This window comes from Salvelinus namaycush, chromosome 3 (genome assembly GCF_016432855.1).
Source record: "Salvelinus namaycush isolate Seneca chromosome 3, SaNama_1.0, whole genome shotgun sequence".
Taxonomy (NCBI): Eukaryota; Metazoa; Chordata; class Actinopteri; order Salmoniformes; family Salmonidae; genus Salvelinus; species Salvelinus namaycush.
Window position 1 is genome coordinate 7212267 of NC_052309.1, and position 22665 is coordinate 7234931.

General features: G+C 44.8%; 1 protein-coding gene and 1 pseudogene across 1 annotated transcript in view; both read left to right on the forward strand.

Moving 5' to 3' along the window:
• The window catches only part of LOC120044886 (inactive tyrosine-protein kinase PRAG1-like), a 41056-nt gene extending 35925 nt beyond the window's left edge, over positions 1-5131 (forward strand). The window contains exons 6-7 of the mRNA XM_038989606.1: positions 1762-2031; positions 2204-5131. Coding sequence (XP_038845534.1) covers positions 1762-2031; positions 2204-3010 — 1077 coding nt within the window. The 3' untranslated portion in view covers positions 3011-5131. The remainder of the gene's footprint in view (positions 1-1761; positions 2032-2203) is intronic.
• A 3892-nt stretch (positions 5132-9023) lies between these two features.
• LOC120044887 lies at positions 9024-18517 on the forward strand (annotated as a pseudogene).
• Positions 18518-22665: the final 4148 nt, after the last annotated feature.

The window sequence follows — 22665 nt, forward strand, 5'->3', positions numbered from 1 at the left end:
AAATGAACCATATTCATTATCACTATGGCTACATCCCAAATGAACCATATTCATTATCACTATGGCTACATCCCAAATGAACCATATTCATTATCACTATGGCTACATCCCAAATGAACCATATTCATTATCACTATGGCTACATCCCAAATGAACCATATTCATTATCACTATGGCTACGTCTCAAATGAACCATATTCATTATCACTATGGCTACGTCTCAAATGAACCATATTCATTATCACTATGGCTACGTCTCAAATGAACCATATTCATTATCACTATGGCTACGTCCCAAATGAACCATATTCATTATCACTATGGCTACGTCTCAAATGAACCATATTCATTATCACTATGGCTACGTCCCAAATGAACCGTATTCATTATCACTATGGCTACATCTCAAATGAACCGTATTCATTATCACTATGGCTACGTCCCAAATGAACCGTATTCATTATCACTATGGCTACGTCCCAAATGAACCGTATTCATTATCACTATGGCTACGTCCCAAATGAACCGTATTCATTATCACTATGGCTACGTCTCAAATGAACCATATTCACTATCACTATGGCTACGTCTCAAATGAACCATATTCATTATCACTATGGCTACGTCCCAAATGGAACCATATCCATTATCACTATGGCTACGTCCCAAATGAACCATATCCATTATCACTATGGCTACGTCCCAAATGAACCATATTCATTATCACTATGGCTACGTCTCAAATGAACCATATTCATTATCACTATGGCTACGTCTCAAATGAACCGTATTCATTATCACTATGGCTACGTCCCAAATGAACCGTATTCATTATCACTATGGCTACGTCCCAAATGGAACTGTATTCATTATCACTATGGCTACGGCCCAAATGGAACTGTATTCATTATCACTATATTCATTTTATAGTGTACTACTTTTGACCAGGGCCTATAGGACTCCCGTCAAAAGAAGTGCACTAAGTAGGGTAAAGGGTGGCATTTGGGACGTAGCCTGTGTCATATCAGGGCTCAGCTGTGTTTGTAAAGTGGGAGAGATGGACAGGTTGCATCCCAAATGCCACACTTCCCAATATAGTGCACTACTTTTGACTAGGGCCTATATGACTGGTCAAAAGTAATGCACTTTATAGGGAATACGGTGTCATTTGGGACATAACCACAGTGTTTGACTTTACTCGTATTAAACATGATGAAACTCATTCATGGCTGCTTGTAGTTAGACTGGTACACTTATGGAATTACTGTCTGTCTGCTACTACTGGATGGAAAACAAGATCTAAATGAATTAAGGATTTAAAGCTTGTTGACAGCAAGTGGGGATAATATTCCACAGTCTCTTACTTAACCAGAGAAGAAATATTTTCCTCACTGTGTACATTGTGCTCTAACCCTCCCCCTTCACCCTCCAGATATCTAAGATACCATCTACTGCATCTTGCCTATGCCGTTCTGTACCATCACTCATTCATATATCTTTATGTACATATTCTTTATCCCTTTACACTTGTGTGTGTATAAGGTAGTAGTTGTGGAATTGTTAGGTTAGATTACTTGTTGGTTATTACTGCATTGTCGGAACTAGAAGCACAAGCATTTCTCTACACTCGCATTAACATCTGCTAACCATGTGTATGTGACAAATACGATTTGATTTTAAGAGCCAGGCAGACATTTTCCTCCACATGATTATGTCTGTGTTTCTATTCTAACCACGGTGTCTCTCCTCTTCTCTCGCCAGATCTGTAAAAGCCAGACCTCAGAAGCCAAGCAGGGTCACCTCTACAGCCTGTCCGTCCAGCAGACCGTCCCCCCCCACTTCAACCTCCAGCAGGACTGTGGCCACTTCATAGCCTGCGTGCCCCGGAGCATGCTCCCCGCTGATGAGGCCTCGCTGCCCCCCAGTCCCAACCCCACACAGGGGGACAAGGAGCGTGTGGTGGTTATCACCCGGGAGGTGCCACAGCAGACTACGGCAGACTTTGTCAAGGAGTGGGCGTCCGTTCACCAGGTATGATTGTGCACATTTGAAACATCTCATTGCATCTTATCTTGAGGAAGGCCACTAGCGTGGAAAGTTGACTGAATGGTGCGATATTCACCATTGTGGACATGGAATGAAAGACGCAATATTGCTTGACTTTTGCCTGCCAGTGTCTCATTTGTATTTGTTTTCCCAACAGGCCCAGCCAGAGGTGTACGAGCGGTGGGTCTGCTTCCTCCTGCTGCAGCTGTGCAATGGTCTGGACCATCTAAAGGAGCATGGGGTGACACATCGAGACCTTTGTCTGGAGAACCTCCTCCTGGTCCCACACCGCCGCCCCCCGCAGGCCAACCCCAACGCCCCACACGACCAGAAGCACCTCCCCCGCCTGGTCATCTCCAGCTTCGCCAAGGCCAAGCAGCGGAACACTGAGGACTCTGCCCACAATGACCCCCGCCTCAAACGCAACCACGCCCGCCTGGCCCCGGAGATCGTCTCGGCCGCCCAGTACCGGAAATTCGATGAGTTCCAAACCGGTATTCTAATCTATGAGCTCCTCCACCAGCCGAACCCGTTTGAGGTCAGCCCGAAACTGAAAGAACAGGACTACAGCTGTGAGGACCTGCCCCCCATCCCTCCAGTCTCTCTCTACTCCGCTGGACTCCAGAGACTAACCCGGCTACTCCTCCAACCGGACCCCATTAAACGCATCCACATTCAGGAGGCCAAGCGGGTGCTGCAGAGCCTGCTGTGGGGCCCCCGGAAAGACCTGATGGAGCAACAGCAGTGGGGGGACAGACTGGGCCCCGGGGAAGGGCCCCGCCACGAGGGCCTCCTCAACTGGTTGGATGTGAAGAGAGCTCTGCTGATGATGAAGTTCGCAGAGAGGTCTCTGGAGCCGGAGAGGAACGCAGAGTTAGAGGACTGGCTGTGTTGTCAGTACTTCAGCTCTGCTCATCCTCTGTCCCTGTGTCATACAGCTGAACTGCTCTACTCACTCAAGTGACTGACACACTGACCGGACAGACTGTCTGAATCCCAAATCATTGGGATTGGTGGTGACTGTGTTAGTGTGTAGAGACCATGAACTGCCATGGGTTTCCTCTGTATCTGTCTCGGAGGATACAGTGACACAATGTGAACCTGTCTGTCTGCTCTCCACCCATATGCATGAAAGTAACAAGGCATCACTCACTTTCCTGTCCATTCAGCTGTATGTCTACAGACTGCTGTTGTTTTACTTTACTGTATGGACTAAGACACAAACCCGCTGGTAAGGAACCGTCCCAAAAGCACAAGCAGGCCAGCGATGGGCAGAACAGAACAGGATAGTCTCTCTTGCCAGAATCAGAGCGCTCTCTGTTCCACCCCAGACACAGCAGCTGTTAGAGCTAAGCATGGAATGGAGGATTGAAGTAATGCAGGAAGACCTACATTTACTTACCTATTTAGTATTGATGAACAACAGTCAGTATACACACCTGCCAAGACGTTTCAAGTGTTAATGTTTTGTGTTGTCCTTATCAATGGGACTACTTGCCCTTTCAAACAAGAGCTCTCGTCCTCATTTATCCATGTCCAGCAACTCTTGACAAATGTTTGATTGTGCCTGTGCAGCTAGCTAATTTTGATTTGCTTTCACACATTGGTTTTATGTTACACACAGGCATTGACACTGGCGTGTATTGAATTGTGCATACACATTCATACCAGTGTGTTGAAATTGAGTAAACTGGTTCCTGAAGGATACCTTGTCTACAGCTCAGTTTAGAGTGATTGGTGTTGTATCTCTCCTTGTTAATCCACGAGGAGGACATGTATTGGTTAGAAAGGTGGCCATCTTGAAACCAAAGCTGTTTTGATTGGCCTAGATGGAATGGTAACTATGGAAATGGTCTGACATGAACCAATCTAAAAAAGTGTACTGCCTAATGCCACAAAATACAGTATGTATATCATTAGTTAAGCGATACTAAGACAGCCAGTACCACCACTGCTATGGTCCCACTTACCCCAATACTTACCTTTTTAAAGAGATACTCCGGTACTTTTGCATACTTTTAGCCAGTAGTTCAGAAAGTAGCACTCACGAGCCAAAAGTGGTCCCTGAAAATGGCTTACTATGTCACATATGTGCAGATACAGTATTTGCACCATGTCATTGCTCTATCTCTGCTGTGTCCATTGGGCCTGCCCTGCAACCTCATTGGATAATGCTGGGCAAGCCTCTTGCTTGCTGTCACTTAAATGCAAGAGTACTGAAACTCATTGGCTATAACTCAAATTGCTATGTGGGGGGAAATGTGGGGGAAAATGGCCCGGAACAGCTTCAAGAAAAGTAACTTTCAAACTAGGGATTTCGTGGCTAATTGAGTTAAAACAGTAATTGTGTATGAACTACGCACTGACACAATCAGCCCAAAGCGGGAGGTTTAAAACATACTTTCTTAGTTGCCAAAGTACCAGAGCATGTCTTTAATGTCATCTATAATTGTTGTTTTTGATATTATCAATTGTTACAGTGCCTTTACTTCTCCATATACATGTTATGGTGACTGAGAACCTAATTGTAAATCTTAACCCCTATGCCCCCTCTGCAATTTGTGAAACTGGAATTTCACAGAATGGTCTGGAGACGGACAGAACTTGTACATAAAGAGGTTGTAGATCAAATAGCGAGCCCCACCTCAAGCAGGTCTTAATAATTGCAATGGATAAGATCCATAGTGAAAAGTATCTATTATATCCAATTGTTTTAACCCATAGTAGTCACTGGAGGAAGGCCTTTCTGTTTTTCCTTGCATCCTAAATGGTGCCCTATTCCATTCGTAGTGCACTACTCCTTACCAGAGCCCTGTGTAGGGTAGTGCACTACTCTTGACCAGAGCCCTGTGTAGGGAAAAGGGTACCATTTGGAACACACACACGCTTCAACTTCTTCTTGTTTCATCAAGAATTAATCATTGATTATGGCCTGGGGCTGCAGGCAAACAGTCCAAATTCTGTTCTATTCCACTGCTGTTATCATTATGTGAATAGAAAAGATACTGGTCTTTGTGACCACTAACACATTGATTAATGTGAGCCTCACCTGCATTCATCAATAAATTGTAAATATGTTTTCACACATGCACACCATGCTCCGTCTGTCTTTTGGTTGTGAACGGCATCAATGGATGTAAGTGGGTTTTGTGTGTGTGGTGGTGTTTGCACTTTTAAAGATATCTGCGAATGGATGGAAGAATGACTTAGTCAGGGAGCCATAAGGAAATGTAAAAGCCCATGTTGTAAAATGTGGTACCGAACAGTAGTTCCAGTGAAAGCATCTCCACATAGTTTAACATAGGAGCTTTCAGTCAAATTGGGGAATTTTACAACAACAAAAAATGACCAGATTAAGAGATCATACAAACCATTTAAGGAGGACCAGCGCACTCTGTGCAAATGAAATGTCTTCATTGTGGTGGAAATGTTCAATTGAACAAAAAAATGTCTCCCTGTCTCTGCCTTTTCAATATTGTTCACAGCAGCACATTGCAAAATCAAATTCCTGTTTGTCTCATCCTTGGCTTAAAGCTAATTATAACCCAGTACCGCAGTGTGAGATACTACAGAGTTTTACAGATGGAAACAGGTCTGTCTGGGGTTACTGTCTAGCTATTTACATTCCAGTCAAATTCACTCCAAGGAAGGCCACTGCAATCTGACCCTGGAGTGGGAGAGCTCATGTTAAGTTTGTCACGTGCACTAGTACAGTGAAATGCCTTTCTTGCCTGCTCTTTCCTAACAATGCAGTGGTACTATAAAAAAATATTACAAAATCAAGTAGAACAAATACGAGAAATAGAAATAAGAACACGAGAAAGTAAGTAAGCTATATACAGGGTTAGTTCCAGTAGCATATTTACAATGTGCAGGGATACTGGAGTGGTAGGGTTAGATATGTATAGGGGTAAGGTGACTAGGCATCAGGATATATGATAAACAGAGTAGCAGCAGCGTATATGATGATTGTGTGTGTAGAATGTGCATAGAGACAGTACAAAAATAAAATAGAAGGATCGGTGCAGATAGTCTGTGTAGCCATTCTGTTAGCTATTTAGCAGTCTTATGGTCTTTGGGATAGAAACTGTTCAGGAGGCTGTTGGTGTCAGACTTGATGCACTGGTACCGCTTGCTGTGTGGCAGCAGAGAGTCTATGGCTTGGGTGACTAGAGTCTAATTCTTTTTTCAGGGCCTTCCTTTTACACCGCCTGATATAGAGGTCCTGGATAGCAGGGAGCTCAGCCCCAGTGATGGCCTGGGCTGACCGCACCGCCCTCTGTAGCGCCATGCGATCGAGGGGCGGTGCTATTGCCATACCAAGCAGTGATGCAGCCAGTCAAGATGCTCTCAATGGTCCAGCTGTAGAATTATTCGAGGATCTGAGGGCATATGCCAAATCTTATTAACTTCCTGTTGTCACGCCTTCTTACCGACTGTTTGCGTGTGTGTGGGGAAGAGGTGCTGTCACGCCTTCTTACCGACTGTTTGGACCATTAAGTCCTTAGTGATTTGGACACAGGAACTTGAAGCAGAAATGGGATGAAAATTAGTCTGGAGGTTTTGGGTCTCGGAATAAATACACACACACCGTGCGTGTGTGTGCCTTTCAATCCTCCTTTGCTTTCTGCTTCATATCACTCAAAAACACAGAGCTCCTTTGTCATAGGTGGAATGTGTTGCTATGGTGCACTGACCAATGGAATTACATGTCTAGGGGAGCAGGAACTCAGAGTACCACAGACAACACTGTTGGGGGGTGTGAGTGAGTGGAGTGCCCCAGACAACCCCCAGTGACAGCAGCTACACTGAATGCTCCCCTCTTCTTTTGTTTCTCCGATGAGCACAGGTCATGAGGCTCATTCCACAGCAAATACCAGAGTTCCACAGAATAGTTCTCTTTAAACATTCTATTAACCAGTAGGACAAAGGAATAATTCAAATGTGAAAGTGAGTGGTTCAAATAGCAGTCAAACTGACATTAAAGAGATGTACATGATTAGATTGATAGGTAGATTAACATTACCTCAAACCAACCCTCTGTTACGATTCAATTCACTTCAGATTTCTCCATGAGATATCCTGAGGTCTGAATGTATAATTAACAGATCAGACCATATTGTATCTGCACTGAGGAACATACCTATGCCAAACAAAGCCAGATTGGGCAATAAGTACAATGTTCCAAGCCCAATTTTCTATGTACTTAATCATGATTCCTTCTCAGTCATCTAAATACCTTAAACTATGGGAAATGTTCAACTGCAGTACAGAGGAGTTTTTACAGAGGGATTTTTGGAGCGGTTACACAGCTGAAAAGCAAAACGAGCCTGTACTAGCTCGCTGCCCCCTCTGCACTTCACTGAGTCTATTTTGACAATAAGCGAAGCCACACTGAGATAGAGAGACAGTGGTTTACCACTTCAGCCAGCCTCTGAGATGTCTGTTGGGGATCCTATTAGGGCTGGTTTTGAGTGACAATGTAATCCATTGCTCAAATATAAAACAAATGGCTTCATAGAACATAACTGACATGACAATGAATGTAGCCAGAACACGTCAAACCTGATACAGGTGTTTGTGATGCAAGGCTGACACCTAGTGATCAACATGACGTATTACACGTAGGCTCTACAGCAGTTAAACTACCGCAAGCAGCTGACTTGCTCAACATCTCAGCAGGGCCCCCAAGTATTCGAGCTGAGCTGATAAACTGTAGCACTTTAGGTCAGTGTCTGAAATGGCAAACTATTCCCTTAATAGTGCACACTATCCAAAAGTCTCTGGTCAAAACTAGTGCACTATATAGGGAATGGGGTGCCATTTGGTTCATTTTAACCTTTATCTAACTAGGCAAGTCAGTTAATCTTATTTACAATGACTGCCTACCCTGGCCAAACCCTAACGGCGCTGGGCAAATTGTGCGCCGCCCTATGGGACTCCCAATCACGGCCAGTTGTGATACAGCCTGGAATCGAACCAGGGTCTGTAGTGACACCTCTAGCACTGAGATGCAGTGCCTTAGACCACTGTGCCACTCGGGAGCCCAACTATAATTATAATAATAGTCTGCCATTTTTAATTGGGGGGGGGGGGGCTTTAGACAATTCAAGGAAACAAATCAGCCTAAATTTCTCTCAATAGGCTTCACATCTCAATACAAGACTGTCTGTCTACCGGTACTATACTTCATAATCCAGATTAGATGTGGCAACTTGTATAAGGTCCAGCCAGTGGCTTTGTCACCATTCAATTGAGTTATGTATTAAAGTTATGTTTAACTCCAAGGTAAAAGGTCACTGGGTTCAACTCAAGCACTGACTTGTGCTAAATTCCAATCCAAATGGCACCTAGGGAATAGGGAGCCATTTAGGACATTCCTTACTTTGTCCCTGTTAATAGCATTCAAGATAAATAGCTACTCCTTAAAGCTTACCCACCAGACAGACAGTGGCATTTATAGCCAGGTAAACAAGCCAATGCTATATCCTCATCCCAAAAAGATAAACCTGCTTGGCGAGAACGTGCATGTAGCCTATTGCAGTCTCTGCAGTCCACTGTTGGGTTCATGGAGACATGCTTTAATGGCAAAGTGAAAGTGGTATTTTATATTGCAGGGGAGGCTAGAGTAAAAATCTGTAAACCTACACAAATATGTACCATACTAAAGTTTAAATGGGCAATAATATGAATAATGCCTTTATTAATTAACCCATTTAATTGCCACTGTGTTCCTTTATTCAAGTCTCTACAGACCTCTTAATAATTCAGTACATTTCAATCAAATGAAATGTAACTTAATGTTGCATGGGGGCTTCAGATTCAACATGTCTTACCTTGGTCACAAACATCAGACCTACTGTCTGTCTTTGTTGTTAGTTTGCTGGCTTTGGTACTTTTCCACTTGCACAGAAGACGCCCCCACGTAGCTATCTTCACCTCTAGTTACGTATCGCTTGTTTCCCTCTACGTAGCTCGGGGCTCATTTAGCTTGAGTTCAGCACCGATCGGGCTTTATTACTCAGCCGACCATTGCAGTGAGCAGTCAGAAGCCCGTCGTGTCTCTACCCGAGGCCGGATGGTAAAATCCAACCTCCAGCGGATCTTAAACAGTCATTGCTTTGCTCGCGAGAAAGAAGGAAAACCACAGTGCTATACTACCATGGCGGATTTAAGTAATAGTATTTGTGACATGATTGGCAAGTAAGTGGAGACAGACAGCAAAGTCAAGTGGGGGATGGTAGCTAGCAATTGTTTTCAGTGACGAGGAAGTAGCTACGAATATAAACTGGGATTTAATTTACTATGTCACAAAATACCCACAACTGGTTAGCTAAGTAATCTATGAAAAATGTCCAGAATGAATTAGAAAATAATTAAATTGTTTCCAGTTAGTCATCTTCTATTCTATTGTGCTAAACTAGCTTAGCTACGTCACTTATCTAACAGAAGCTAGGCTAACGGTTAGTTACGTTATCAAGATCTTTTAGGAAGATACTATCACTTTACACACGTAACATAAATAAATGGTTAGGGTTTTCTATGTTTCAATGGTTGCCAATGACGCCTATATAAGATGAGTTAACGTTAGATTGTTGACGTTGGCATAGTACCTAGGCTAACTATCTTTCCACCTGAAAACATAACGTTAGTAGCTATAGCATTAACATAGTCAGGTAGCTAGTTGGCTGGTGTATGAGTTAAAGGGCACAAATGAAACTCATTAGAATGGCTCGTCGTTTCACGGATAAACTTCAAAAACAGAATAAAAACATTTCCCTTTCCACTGTAATGTGGGAATCTGCATCCATGATTGTTGCGTTTGTCTCTGTAATCACAACACACTTGATTATTTAATAAGGCCTCAGTGACGCAACAATAGTCGTTTCTCCGCCTTGACATCACAAAAGCATTTATATTGTAACATTACGCCATTATACTATTCTTCCCTCAAAATGATACAACATTATTGTAATTGGGCATCATAATGTCTCGGTATTGTTGAGTTGGAGTTTATCTGACCCGCTTGCTTACAGCTGGATTAGGGTCTGACAGGCTTCCGGTTTAGATTGAAACCCCAAGGAGCCCCCGAGAGATACATAAGTATGTGTGGACACCCCTTCAAATTTGTGGATTCAGTTATTGCAGCCACACCCGTTGCTAACAAGTGTATAAAATCGAGCACACAGCCATGCAATCTCCATAGACAAACATTGGCAGTAGAATGGCCTCACTGAAGATCTGTCACTTTCAACGTAGCACCTTCATAGGATGCCACCTTTCCAACAAGTCAGTTTGTCAAGTTTCTGCCCTGCTGGAGCTGCCAAGGTCAATTGTAAGTGATGTTATGGTGAAGTGGAAACGTCCAGGAGCAACAACGGCTCAGCCGCGAAGTGGTAGGCCACACAAGCTCACAGAACGGAACCGCACAATTGGCCCAGTGTCAGGGTTTGGCTGTGGTAGGCCGTCATTGTAAATAAGAATTTGTTCTTAACTGACTTGCCATAAAGAAATTGTTTGTCGAGATCGGTGTGGAAGAACTTGACTGGCCTGATCTCAATCCCATCAAACACCTTTGGTATGCCGACTGAGAGCCAGGCCTAATCACCCAACATCAGTGCCCAACCTCACTATTGCTCATGTGGCTGAATGGAAGCAAGTCCCCGCAGCAATGATCCAACATCTAGTGGAAAACCTTCCCAGAAGGGTGGAGGCTGTTATAGCAGCAAAGGGGGACCAACTCCATATTAATGCCTGTCATTTTGGAATGAGATGTTCGACAACCAGGTGTCCACATACTTTTGGTCATGTAATGTATGCCTCGGAAAACCTACCTCAATCTGGGGATGAGAAATGTGTTGTACTCCGAATTGTTCCATTTATCCCAACTGTTACACAGATAAGATTGAATGCTTTAGTCCTCATGCTAGCTAGCAGTAGCCACAGCAGCTGTAATGGCATGTCACGTTGAACAGCAGAGCTGAGTGGCTTACACTGCCATTCCAAAATGACTGCTGTGACTTCTGCTACCTAGCATGGCAGTTTTCCATTCAATCTTCTGTGTAATAGTTGGATTAATGGGAAACTTCGGATTTCAACGAATTTCTCATCCCCGGATTGAAGTATGTTTTCTGAGCCGTATCTCATGCTGGCCCCGCTGTGTCTTCCAAACAGGAATCCTGTCTGACCCTAGTGCAGCTGTAAGTAAGCCGGTCGGATCTGCTGGCTACCCACCCTTATGAAACAATTAAATATCTACATGGGATGAATTCATTATTCCATGTAGTAAGCTACTTATATTTTTGACTTCTAGCGATCATTGTCTGGTTTTAGGGTCATATAGTTTTAATCGTAGGTAATCAAGTAGAAGCTTAGTTTAGATTCTGCACGTTTTTTCCTCATTGTGGTGCCTTCCTGTCGACATTCAAGTCAGCCTCATCAGATGTTCCCTGAAGGGGATTCTGCAACCCGCTGTGGCGTTGACCAATGAATTTACATTTACTGACATATGATGGCGGATGTGTTTGTTGATCTTGTTTTGCCTTAGATTAATACATTCCGTTTTAACAGGAAACCTGGCCCTACTGTGCCATTATATTATGTGCTTAATAATGCACAGATTCTGATCACAATTATGAAGGAAGAGCTGATGCATAATCACATACAAAAAATATAGTACGGTTTTTCATGGGAGGTTTTAAGATCACACAAAAGCTGTGTATTGCATCCACTTTACTGGCCCATCTCACTGCAGTGAGCCTGTGAGCTTTGTAGCGCACATCATTGTTTTCAGACACCCACTCCAGCATCCCTGGCTGCCCCTTAGCCTGTCCTACTAATCCACTCCTGTCCTGTTAGCTAGTTAGCCTGTTGCACTAAATAAATACACTCGGCAACACAAGTGTAAGATTCACATAACAGGATCTGAGTTTTGGAAGTCCTATTGTTGTATCACTAATTCAACCATAGGTAGGTCTAGGTTTATTTACACCGATAAATGTGCCACAATGGAGCACTTTGTCAGTTTATAACAAGGCAAGAGTAAACATGTCATCCTCCACGAATGATGCAGCGCCCGCCCCCTTGGGCCAATTGCGTGTGACTAACATTTGAGTTATCGTATCCATTATATTAACCAGATACTCAAGTGACCGCTATATAACAATGAAAATAAATATCTTCAAAAATGAAAGGCATTTAGCCTGGGTACCCGTCTCTTCAGATAATCCACTCCATGTCATGTGCCTAAGGAAAAACGCCACCTGCTGGAGAAGACAGATTTTGGGGCCTGTTATCCCTCTTGCTTCTCTTCTTCCTCTCTGTTGTGACTCACAAATTTCAGTTAATTACTATAGCTCCCATCTTTTGCCAATCAGTGTAATTTTGTAAATGGCAAGACTCGTCATTCACCTAAGTTTCATGAAAATCGAGCCAGTGCTTTTCTGAGATATGGCGTGTGACTAACGGATGGACCGATCCACCGTCCCATCCCTGATTTCATCGCGGGGGACAATAAAGAAAACTCAATTGCAGGATAGGATAGTAATAATAACGTGAGGAAAACCAGCCCCACCTCCTACGTTGTTGTGTTGAGCCTAGAAACAGACGGGAATGGGTTTCTTTAGGCTCTGCTTCCTTTGGGTTTAGAAATACAATGGAGAACCGGTGGCAATGAAATGCGAACGTTAGCGTAAACAAACCCCTGTTTCTCCCTCATCCTTTCTAGCCTGTCCCTGCATTGAAGTAGTATCTGTGGGCCTAACCCCACCTCTCTCTCTGTTTCTCTGTGTGTGTGGCCAGTCTTTCCCTGCACTGTAGTAGTTCCCGTGGTCCGGGGCCTCTGTGGTGCTCCTGATGCCCCTCTCCCACCCCTGAAGATCCCAGGTGGGCGAGGTAATGGTCAACGGGATCACACTTCTTCATCTCGGCCGCTCGACTCCGTGAGTACATCAACCCTCACATACACGACCTGCTTGTTAAATGCAGTGCTTACATAATGCTCCACTGCATCAAGCACACTCGTCACATACTACAAAGAAATATTGTTAGAAGATTATATTTTCAGTTGCAAACTTATTACATTTTACGTTTACGTGTTAGTCATTTAGCAGACGCTCTTACCCAGAGCCACTTACAGGAGCAATTGGGGTTAAGTGTCTTGATCAAGGGCGCATCGACAGATTTTTCTTCCCCCCCCCACCTAGTCGGCTCAGGGATTCGAACCAGCGCCCTTTCGGTTACTGGCCCAATGCTCTTACCCACTAGGCTACCTGCCGCCCTAGGTTTGTAGTCTCAGTACATGTACTCTGAATGACATAAACAGGGCCTACAGCTAGTATGTGATCGTCGTACTATATATCGTGAATAGGCTACTTGGTCCTTGGGGGAAGGGTAGTAAACAGCTGGTAATTTCACTTCTCTGTGTTTTGTTAATGCCTCTATTCTCCAGGTTTCATTGTTACATATCCTGTTATCTAGTCCTTAGCTTTCATTATGGGGTATCACATGAGTTTACACTACTGCACTCTGACTCCAATCTTTTTTTGGAAGGGTTTATAGTGCACTACTTTTGGCCAGAGCCTTATATAGGGAATAGGGTGCCATTTTGGAACACATACAAAACAGGCAACAATTACACACCGGTCGTTGTCATTCACTCAGCGTTCAAAACAAACAAATGAGAGAGAAACTCTTGTTTTCATGGTGATGCCATGGCCACATCCTGTCATGTGATGGCTCTGTTAGCTATCTGTGTGAAGTAATATGGGAGTCTGTACAACACAAGGCTGACATTGTTGACAGACATGCAGGCTCACTCTTTCTGCTACTACCATGTCCTATTGCAGTGTGCAGGTTGACTGACAGAGAGTACAAATGACAGTCGCGTACTGGTACTATATAGGAAAGGTCCCGTCACCCTCTACTGACTATGATTCATTAGTAATTATTTGGTTGACTGCAAACTCTACCAAGCCCTTCTTGAGAGGCTATTACATGAGCTGAGGGCATAAAAAACGGAAATAATTTCCCCTCAGGTCAGTGGAGACCCGTGAGACCTCCAGTTAATACGTAAGATCCAGCAACTTTTCAGAACCGCTCTCTGGACTGGCTGGTTCTGGAGGTCCAGCGGTTCTCCACTGACCTGGGGGAAATTATTTTAGTTATTATGCCCCCAGCTCAAGGAATAGCTTTCGGGCCACCTTGAAATTAGACTCACTGGGCTCATTTGGACAGTTTAGATTGAGTTTAAGGGAAGTGATATGTTTGTTTTGATTCATCTTGTCTATTATGTATTGTATGGTCTCAATGGTGACTCACCCAGTATAATACATTTAAAACATTTGCATATAGTGATGTACTGCCTGAACTTGTCTAATAACAACACAGCTATTTCCTTTCTATTGAAACGGTGTGCTCTAGTGAACACAACCATGAAGTTGTCCAAGAAGTTGTTTTTAATCATTAACGTTCCTTCTGTTTCCTTCCATATTGGTTTTCCAGAACTTGACGGTGACAGCGGAGCCGGCAGGGAACGGTCGCCCCGGGATACTCCACTTCCAGAGCCGCCTCACTGTTTCCAGGGTGATCAACTGGGACGCGGTGCTGAGTGGGAATGCTCTGTATGTGGAGATACCCATAGACCCCCTCCCCGAGGGCAGCAAGGAGAGGTGAGGACAGGGAGAGTGCTCTGTATGTGGAGATGCCTATCAGGGTATATTTTATTTATTTTTACCCCTTTTTCTCCTCAATTTCATGGTATCCAATTGGTAGTTAGTCTCATCGCTGAAACTCCCCTACGGACTCGGGAGAGGTGAAGGTCGAGAGCCATGCGTCCTCTGAAACACAACCCAACCAAGCCGCACTGTTTCTTGACGCAATGCCCACCCCATGGGTCTCCCGGTCGCGGCTGGCAGCAACAGAGCCTGGACTCAAACCCAGAATCTCTAGTGGCACAGCGATGCAGTGCCTTAGACCACTGCGCCACTCAGGATGCCCCTCTATCAGGGTGACTCTGGACGTTTGACCGGCAACATTTTAATTTATTGGACATTTGAGAAGTTTACGGGGCCCATATGCATTGGGTGCGTAACCTGATTAAGGTGTCCACCCACGCTGCTCAGAATGACAGAAATCATATTTACATGATGGTCATTTATATGAAGAGAACATACAAGTCGAGGATGCAACGATACGCGGTACTTCTTAACGAATTCTGATGTGCACTCTGAAGATGTTCGAAGAACTGTCCACATTTAGTTTTCCTCAGACAACAAGATGAGTAACAAACAGCTAAATCACTAGCCTGTCAATCTACTATCCCCCATAGTTAAGTTGACCTATTCTATTGGTCAGCTTATCAAGAGAAAATAGCCTATTCCAGACAGACTCTGGGACAGTTGTGGGAATATTGATCCCTAGTTCATAGAACCAGTTGGCCTAAACTACATAAACATTTAAAATAAACGTTAAAAAACAATGAGTCTGATGCAACAGATCAGAACGTTTATCTGAAAATGTTGATAAACGATTATTTCTTCACATTATAAGTGCAGCAACGCGCACAAGGCGGTAGTCTACCTGGCGCCCCACAAGGCGGTAGTCTACCTGGCGCCCCACAAGGCGGTAGTCTACCTGGCGCCCCACAAGGCGGTAGTCTACCTGGCGCCCCACAAGGCGGTAGTCTACCTGGCGCCCCACAAGGCGGTAGTCTACCTGGCGCCCCACAAGGCGGTAGTCTACCTGGCGCCCCACAAGGCGGTAGTCTACCTGGCGCCCCACAAGGCGGTAGTCTACCTGGCGCCCCACAAGGCGGTAGTCTACCTGGCGCCCCACAAGGCGGTAGTCTACCTGGCGCCCCACAAGGCGGTAGTCTACCTGGCGCCCCACAAGGCGGTAGTCTACCTGGCGCCCCACAAGGCGGTAGGCTACCTGGCGCCCCACAAGGCGGTAGGCTACCTGGCTTCGCACAAATGTTCGTTCCATAATGCAATTAGCAGGAAAACACTGTTGTCAAAAGGGCACTGCACATGCGAGCGGTTTCATGTGATGAAAATATCAGTTAGAAATTTAGGAGAGGAGATCTAATAGGCTACTTTGAAGCAAGAGAAGACGTGCCTCATATGTATTAAAACATTCAGGTTTCAAACAATTAAGTATATTTTTCAAAAGGCATACTGCCTATAGCTCATTGCAACGTGGTGTGTGACATTGCAGTTTGAGATGCTGTGCTGGTTGACAGATTTTCCGCTCTAAGGCTCTATCTGTATTCTGTGCGAATATACGGTACACACGCCAATTTAATTCCACTAAATTATGCAAATTAACCTATAGACCGATAGCATGACCAGTCAAATGTATTTCCATCAATCAACATTTCACAATGTTTTTTTCCCCTTCTTTCTCCCGGACAATTGGCCGGTTGGTGTCAAATTTAATTTATCTGGCTATTACCAGCTAACGGAAAAGCTGATACCTTTGGAAGCCGCTCCCTGAGGAGAGGACCGCGTGTGGCTGAGGGAGAGGCCAGGATGGGGTGGCGTAGATCTTTAGAATTGGTGTTTAGTCTGTCATCCAAGTTAACCTCTCTCTCTCAACAGTTTTGCGGCTCTTTTGGAGTATGCAGAAGAACATCTTAAAGTTGTCCGCGTGTTCGTCTGCTTTTACAAGAACAGAGATGATCGTGGTACGTATAACAGTCCTATTTTAAAACGTATTCCTACACCAAACCCACTATTTCAATAGAGAAGCACATCCCAACTGTCCATTCCCCCCCCCCCCCCCCCCCCCCAATCACTGTTTGGGAGATCGTTTGCTCACTAGGAGCTTTAAGGAATAAGTCAAGTGAGTTCAACAACTATATATTAACAAAGGTCATATTGTTTTTTTTGTTATTTCTAATGTGTTTCTCTCCACAGCTAAACTTGTGCGCACATTCAGCTTTCTGGGCTTTGAGATAGTGAAACCGGGCCATGCCGTTGTCCCGCCTCGACCTGACGTTTTCTTCATGGCCTACAACTTCGACAGGGACTCTTCCTCCGACGAGGATTAGCTCTGACCCCTGTGGGGTGTTCCAGGAAGCAGAATCATCATATTAGCCAGTTAACTTTGATAAGCAGTCAATCTCTTGATTTTTAGAAAGCTTAACTTCAATATGGGTTTGTTGGTTGTCAAGTCAGTCATACAAAGTCTATATTTCTAGGAATGATTAAATTAATTCAGAATGTTTAGTTATGACAGTTGGATGTCTAAGTAACACATTGATCCTGCTTTCTGGAAGAGCCCTCTGAGCCCTGCCTAGCCTGCATCCCAAATAAAGAAAACTGCTGTTTTCGCTATTGTCTCACTAACAGTTTCAATGAAGAGATGGTTCAGTCAGACTGAAGTCTGAAAGCCAGACTGTGATGACCACAATTGTGAAGTGAAGCAGTTGTGAAAGGGAGCAATTTCAGTTTGGATCCAGGCTAACTCCTGCCCCCATCCCTGCCCAACGTCCTACCCTCTCCTGTACCCCAGCCAATCGACCACCTGACCCGAGTGCTTACAGCCTTCCATGCTTTGTGTCAAAGGAAGCGGATGATTAGTTTAGATATGTGTGCCCTAGTTTCACAGCTCGCCTGATATTTATCCCTTTGTTAAATTCTTCAGTTCGGTTTCCTTTTGTATTTTGTTCCAACACTTCAGAGGGAACAATGTTTTTTAAGGACTTTGAGCATATTGCAATTCTGTTGTCATCAATCAATTGTCTATTGCTATTTTCTGTTCTTTATTCTTGTTGCTAAAAAGATGGAGAACTCGTCGTTATTTCTTAAATGTACAAAAACAGGTTGTCAGGATTACACTTGGGTACTCCAACTTTTAATTTGATTGGCTAAGATATACCTTACTTATAGTCATTGAAATAAAAGCATACGCTTTTATCTAATTGGCTATATTCAATATAATCTTTTTATTTCATTGTCTAAGATTAAAACAAAAAAACAATGTCAGCCCCACCTTTAATCTGACAATTGTTTAGATGTAAAGGCACTCAATCTTCTGAAAATGTTGTAATGGTGTGTGTGTAAACATTACTTTTGAGCAAAATCTGCCCTGATATTGGTACTTCGTGGCTGGATAATAGCTCTTTAGACTAGAAGTGTGTGTTGGAGAGCACAGGTGAATGCTGTTTTGTGTGACTGGTTTGGATGCATTTGTGATAAATATGTAATATGATGGGTGAATTGGTACAAAGCTAAATTAAAAAAAAGAGGGGAGGGGGGGAAATCCAAAGTGCTTTTGCTTTTCTGTCTCTATACCTGAACATTATTGTAGAGCGTTGTTTGGATACATGTGGTGCCTGATGGGATATTTGGACTTGCATTCCTTTTAACTTTTTTTTTTTTAAATTCAAAATAGTTTATAAGTTTGATGTGCATCTTGCATAGTGGTACCTAATTGTGCTTCTGTGACAATAAAATTAAGAAAAATGCAAGTCTCGTGTGTGGCCTGTTTACATGGCGCGCTGTTGAAGACGCCTGTGGTGGCCAGTCTGTAGCCATGCCTCAGGGCAAGGAGGCGCTGGTTCTCATTTTAGACATTTACCATCAGGGTAGTACGCTAGTTACTGACGTGTCAGTATTTCTGCGAAGTAAGGATACAGTAGGAACAGATTGCCGAGTTGTGACTGAATAAACTGTTTTCAGCTCAGATACAGTACGCGTAAATATTCTCAGAGGACTAGCATGCTTATTATCCCTGACCTGTAATTGATTGAATTCAGGGGTGCGTTATGTATTCTATGGCTGTCTGCACTCCTATTTTATACCCTTTGCACTCGTACACTCCCCTTCATGGATTTAAAAGCAATGCACTAGTGTGAGGAATATGATGGAAACACCTACCAGCCATGCTTACACCAATCCAATACTTTTAAATGCATTAAGGGGGGGGGGGGGTGCACACTTCTGGAGAAGGGTAGAGAATAGGAACGCGTTCCTAGTAATTTTATAAAACGACGGTATTGGGGGTGTAATAAGATGTTAGTCCACGAGGAGGCAGCGCACCACCAGGATATTCCCTGTTCTGTTATAACCTGCACCATTTTGTATGTATGGCATTGGTTTCACATGCAGAATCCAGGGGTGAACTAAATCCTCTCTACACTAAACTGCCTGCATTCTCCCCTAAGAGACCATTTGTTTGATCCCGAAAATGTGGTCGGAAGTGCCGTATGGATGGTGTTACGCAATTGCGGAGCCTCCAGAGGCCAAATTGAGCTCTGTACTGCATCGCCAGACAGCTCTCAAATGTTTTAACAATGCGGAGGGCTCTGTATAGCGCCGCGTTCACATTGTTTGACGGTAGGTGAGGGCACGAGGTCCTGTATAAACAAAAACTCCCTTCCTTGACAACAGCTCTGCGCTGCTCGGCGAGACACAAGAAGTGTGAATGCTTTAATTTATGCAGATGCCATATCGCTGTAAATGCTGCACGGTCGATGCAGACGGCAGATTGACCATGTAGCGCCTTTAGACTTAATCTCCTCTATTGGGTTCTCTACCTGGTTTTATAGTAGAAAAGTTGCACTGGCATAGCACACATCTCACGTTCCAGAATGCAAGATCAGCATAGCAATATTTACACTGTTCCACAAGAAACCAAGCCATAGCACAGCACCCGGCTCTAATCATCAGCTCAGTAGGTACAGCACCCGGCTCTACTAATCAGCTCAGTAGGTACAGCACCCGGCTTTACTAATCAGCTCAGTATGATCAGGACCCGGTTCTACTAATCAGCTCAGTAGGATCAGGACCCGGCTCAACTAATCAGCTATGTAGGTGCAGGACCCGGATCTACTAATCAGCTCACTGGGTGCAGGACCCGGCTCTACTAATCAGCTCAGTAGGTACAGGACCCGGCTCTACTAATCAGCTCAGTAGGATCAGGACCCGGTTCTACTAATCAGCTCAGTAGGATCAGGACCCAGCTCTACTAATCAGCTCAGTAGGTACAGCACCCGGCTTTACTAATCAGCACAGTAGGTACAGCACCCGGCTTGACTAATCAGCTCAGTAGGTACAGCACCCGGCTTGACTAATCAGCTCAGTAGGTACAGCACCCGGCTTTACTAATCAGCTCAGTAGGTAAAGGACCCGGCTCTACTAATCAGCTCAGTAGGTGAAGGACCCGGCTCTACTAATCAGCTCAGTAGGTAAAGGACCCGGCTCCACTAATCAGCTCAGTAGGTGAAGGACCCGGCTCTACTAATCAGCTCAGTAGGTATAGGACCCGGCTCTACTAATCAGCTCAGTAGGTACAGGACCCGGCTCTACTAATCAGCTCAGTAGGTGAAGGACCCGGCTCTACTAATCAGCTCAGTAGGTAAAGGACCCGGCTTTACTAATCAGCTCAGTAGGTACAAGACCCAGCTCTACTAATCAGCTCAGTAAGTTCAGGACCCAGCTCTACTAATCAGCTCAGTAGGTAAAGGACCCGGCTCTACTAATCAGCTCAGTAGGTAAAGGACCCGGCTTTACTAATCAGCTCAGTAGGTACAAGACCCAGCTCTACTAATCAGCTCAGTAAGTTCAGCACCCGGCTCTACTAATCAGCTCAGTAGGATCAGGACCCGGTTCTACTAATCAGCTCAGTAGGTACAGGACCCAGCTCTACTAATCAGCTCAGTAGGTACAAGACCCGGCTCTACTAATCAGCTCAGTAGGTACAAGACCCAGCTCTACTAATCAGCTCAGTAGGTACAGGACCCGGCTTTACTAATCAGCTCAGTAGGTACAGCACCCAGCTCTACTAATCAGCTCAGTAGGTACAAGACCCGGCTCTACTAATCAGCTCAGTAGGTACAAGACCCAGCTCTACTAATCAGCTCAGTAGGTACAGGACCCGGCTTTACTAATCAGCTCAGTAGGTACAGCACCCGGCTCTACTAATCAGCTCAGTAAGTTCAGGACCCGGCTTTACTAATCAGCTCAGTAGGTACAGCACCCGGCTTGACTAATCAGCTCAGTAGGTACAGCACCCGGCTTTACTAATCAGCTCAGTAGGTAAAGGACCCGGCTCTACTAATCAGCTCAGTAGGTGAAGGACCCGGCTCTACTAATCAGCTCAGTAGGTAAAGGACCCGGCTCCACTAATCAGCTCAGTAGGTGAAGGACCCGGCTCTACTAATCAGCTCAGTAGGTATAGGACCCGGCTCTACTAATCAGCTCAGTAGGTACAGGACCCGGCTCTACTAATCAGCTCAGTAGGTGAAGGACCCGGCTCTACTAATCAGCTCAGTAGGTAAAGGACCCGGCTTTACTAATCAGCTCAGTAGGTACAAGACCCAGCTCTACTAATCAGCTCAGTAAGTTCAGGACCCAGCTCTACTAATCAGCTCAGTAGGTAAAGGACCCGGCTCTACTAATCAGCTCAGTAGGTAAAGGACCCGGCTTTACTAATCAGCTCAGTAGGTACAAGACCCAGCTCTACTAATCAGCTCAGTAAGTTCAGCACCCGGCTCTACTAATCAGCTCAGTAGGATCAGGACCCGGTTCTACTAATCAGCTCAGTAGGTACAGGACCCAGCTCTACTAATCAGCTCAGTAGGTAAAGGACCCGGCTCTACTAATCAGCTCAGTAAGTTCAGGACCCGGCTCTACTAATCAGCTCAGTAGGTACAGGACCCGGCTCTACTAATCAGCTCAGTAGGTGAAGGACCCGGCTCTACTAATCAGCTCAGTAGGTAAAGGACCCAGCTTTACTAATCAGCTCAGTAGGTACAAGACCCAGCTCTACTAATCAGCTCAGTAAGTTCAGGACCCAGCTCTACTAATCAGCTCAGTAGGTAAAGGACCCGGCTCTACTAATCAGCTCAGTAGGTACAGGACCCAGCTCTACTAATCAGCTCAGTAGGTACAGCACCCGGCTCTACTAATCAGCTCAGTAGGTACAGCACCCGGCTTTACTAATCAGCTCAGTAGGTACAGCACCCGGCTTTACTAATCAGCTCAGTAGGTAAAGGACCCGGCTCTACTAATCAGCTCAGTAGGTACAGCACCCGGCTTTACTAATCAGCTCAGTAGGTACAGCACCCGGCTTTACTAATCAGCTCAGTAGGTAAAGGACCCGGCTCTACTAATCAGCTCAGTAGGTAAAGGACCCGGCTCCACTAATCAGCTCAGTAGGTGAAGGACCCGGCTCTACTAATCAGCTCAGTAGGTATAGGACCCGGCTCTACTAATCAGCTCAGTAGGTACAGGACCCGGCTCTACTAATCAGCTCAGTAGGTGAAGGACCCGGCTCTACTAATCAGCTCAGTAGGTAAAGGACCCGGCTTTACTAATCAGCTCAGTAGGTACAAGACCCAGCTCTACTAATCAGCTCAGTAAGTTCAGCACCCGGCTCTACTAATCAGCTCAGTAGGATCAGGACCCGGTTCTACTAATCAGCTCAGTAGGTACAGGACCCAGCTCTACTAATCAGCTCAGTAGGTACAGCACCCGGCTCTACTAATCAGCTCAGTAAGTTCAGGACCCAGCTCTACTAATCAGCTCAGTAAGTTCAGGACCCGGCTCTACTAATCAGCTCAGTAGGTACAGCACCCGGCTTTACTAATCAGCTCAGTAGGTAAAGGACCCGGCT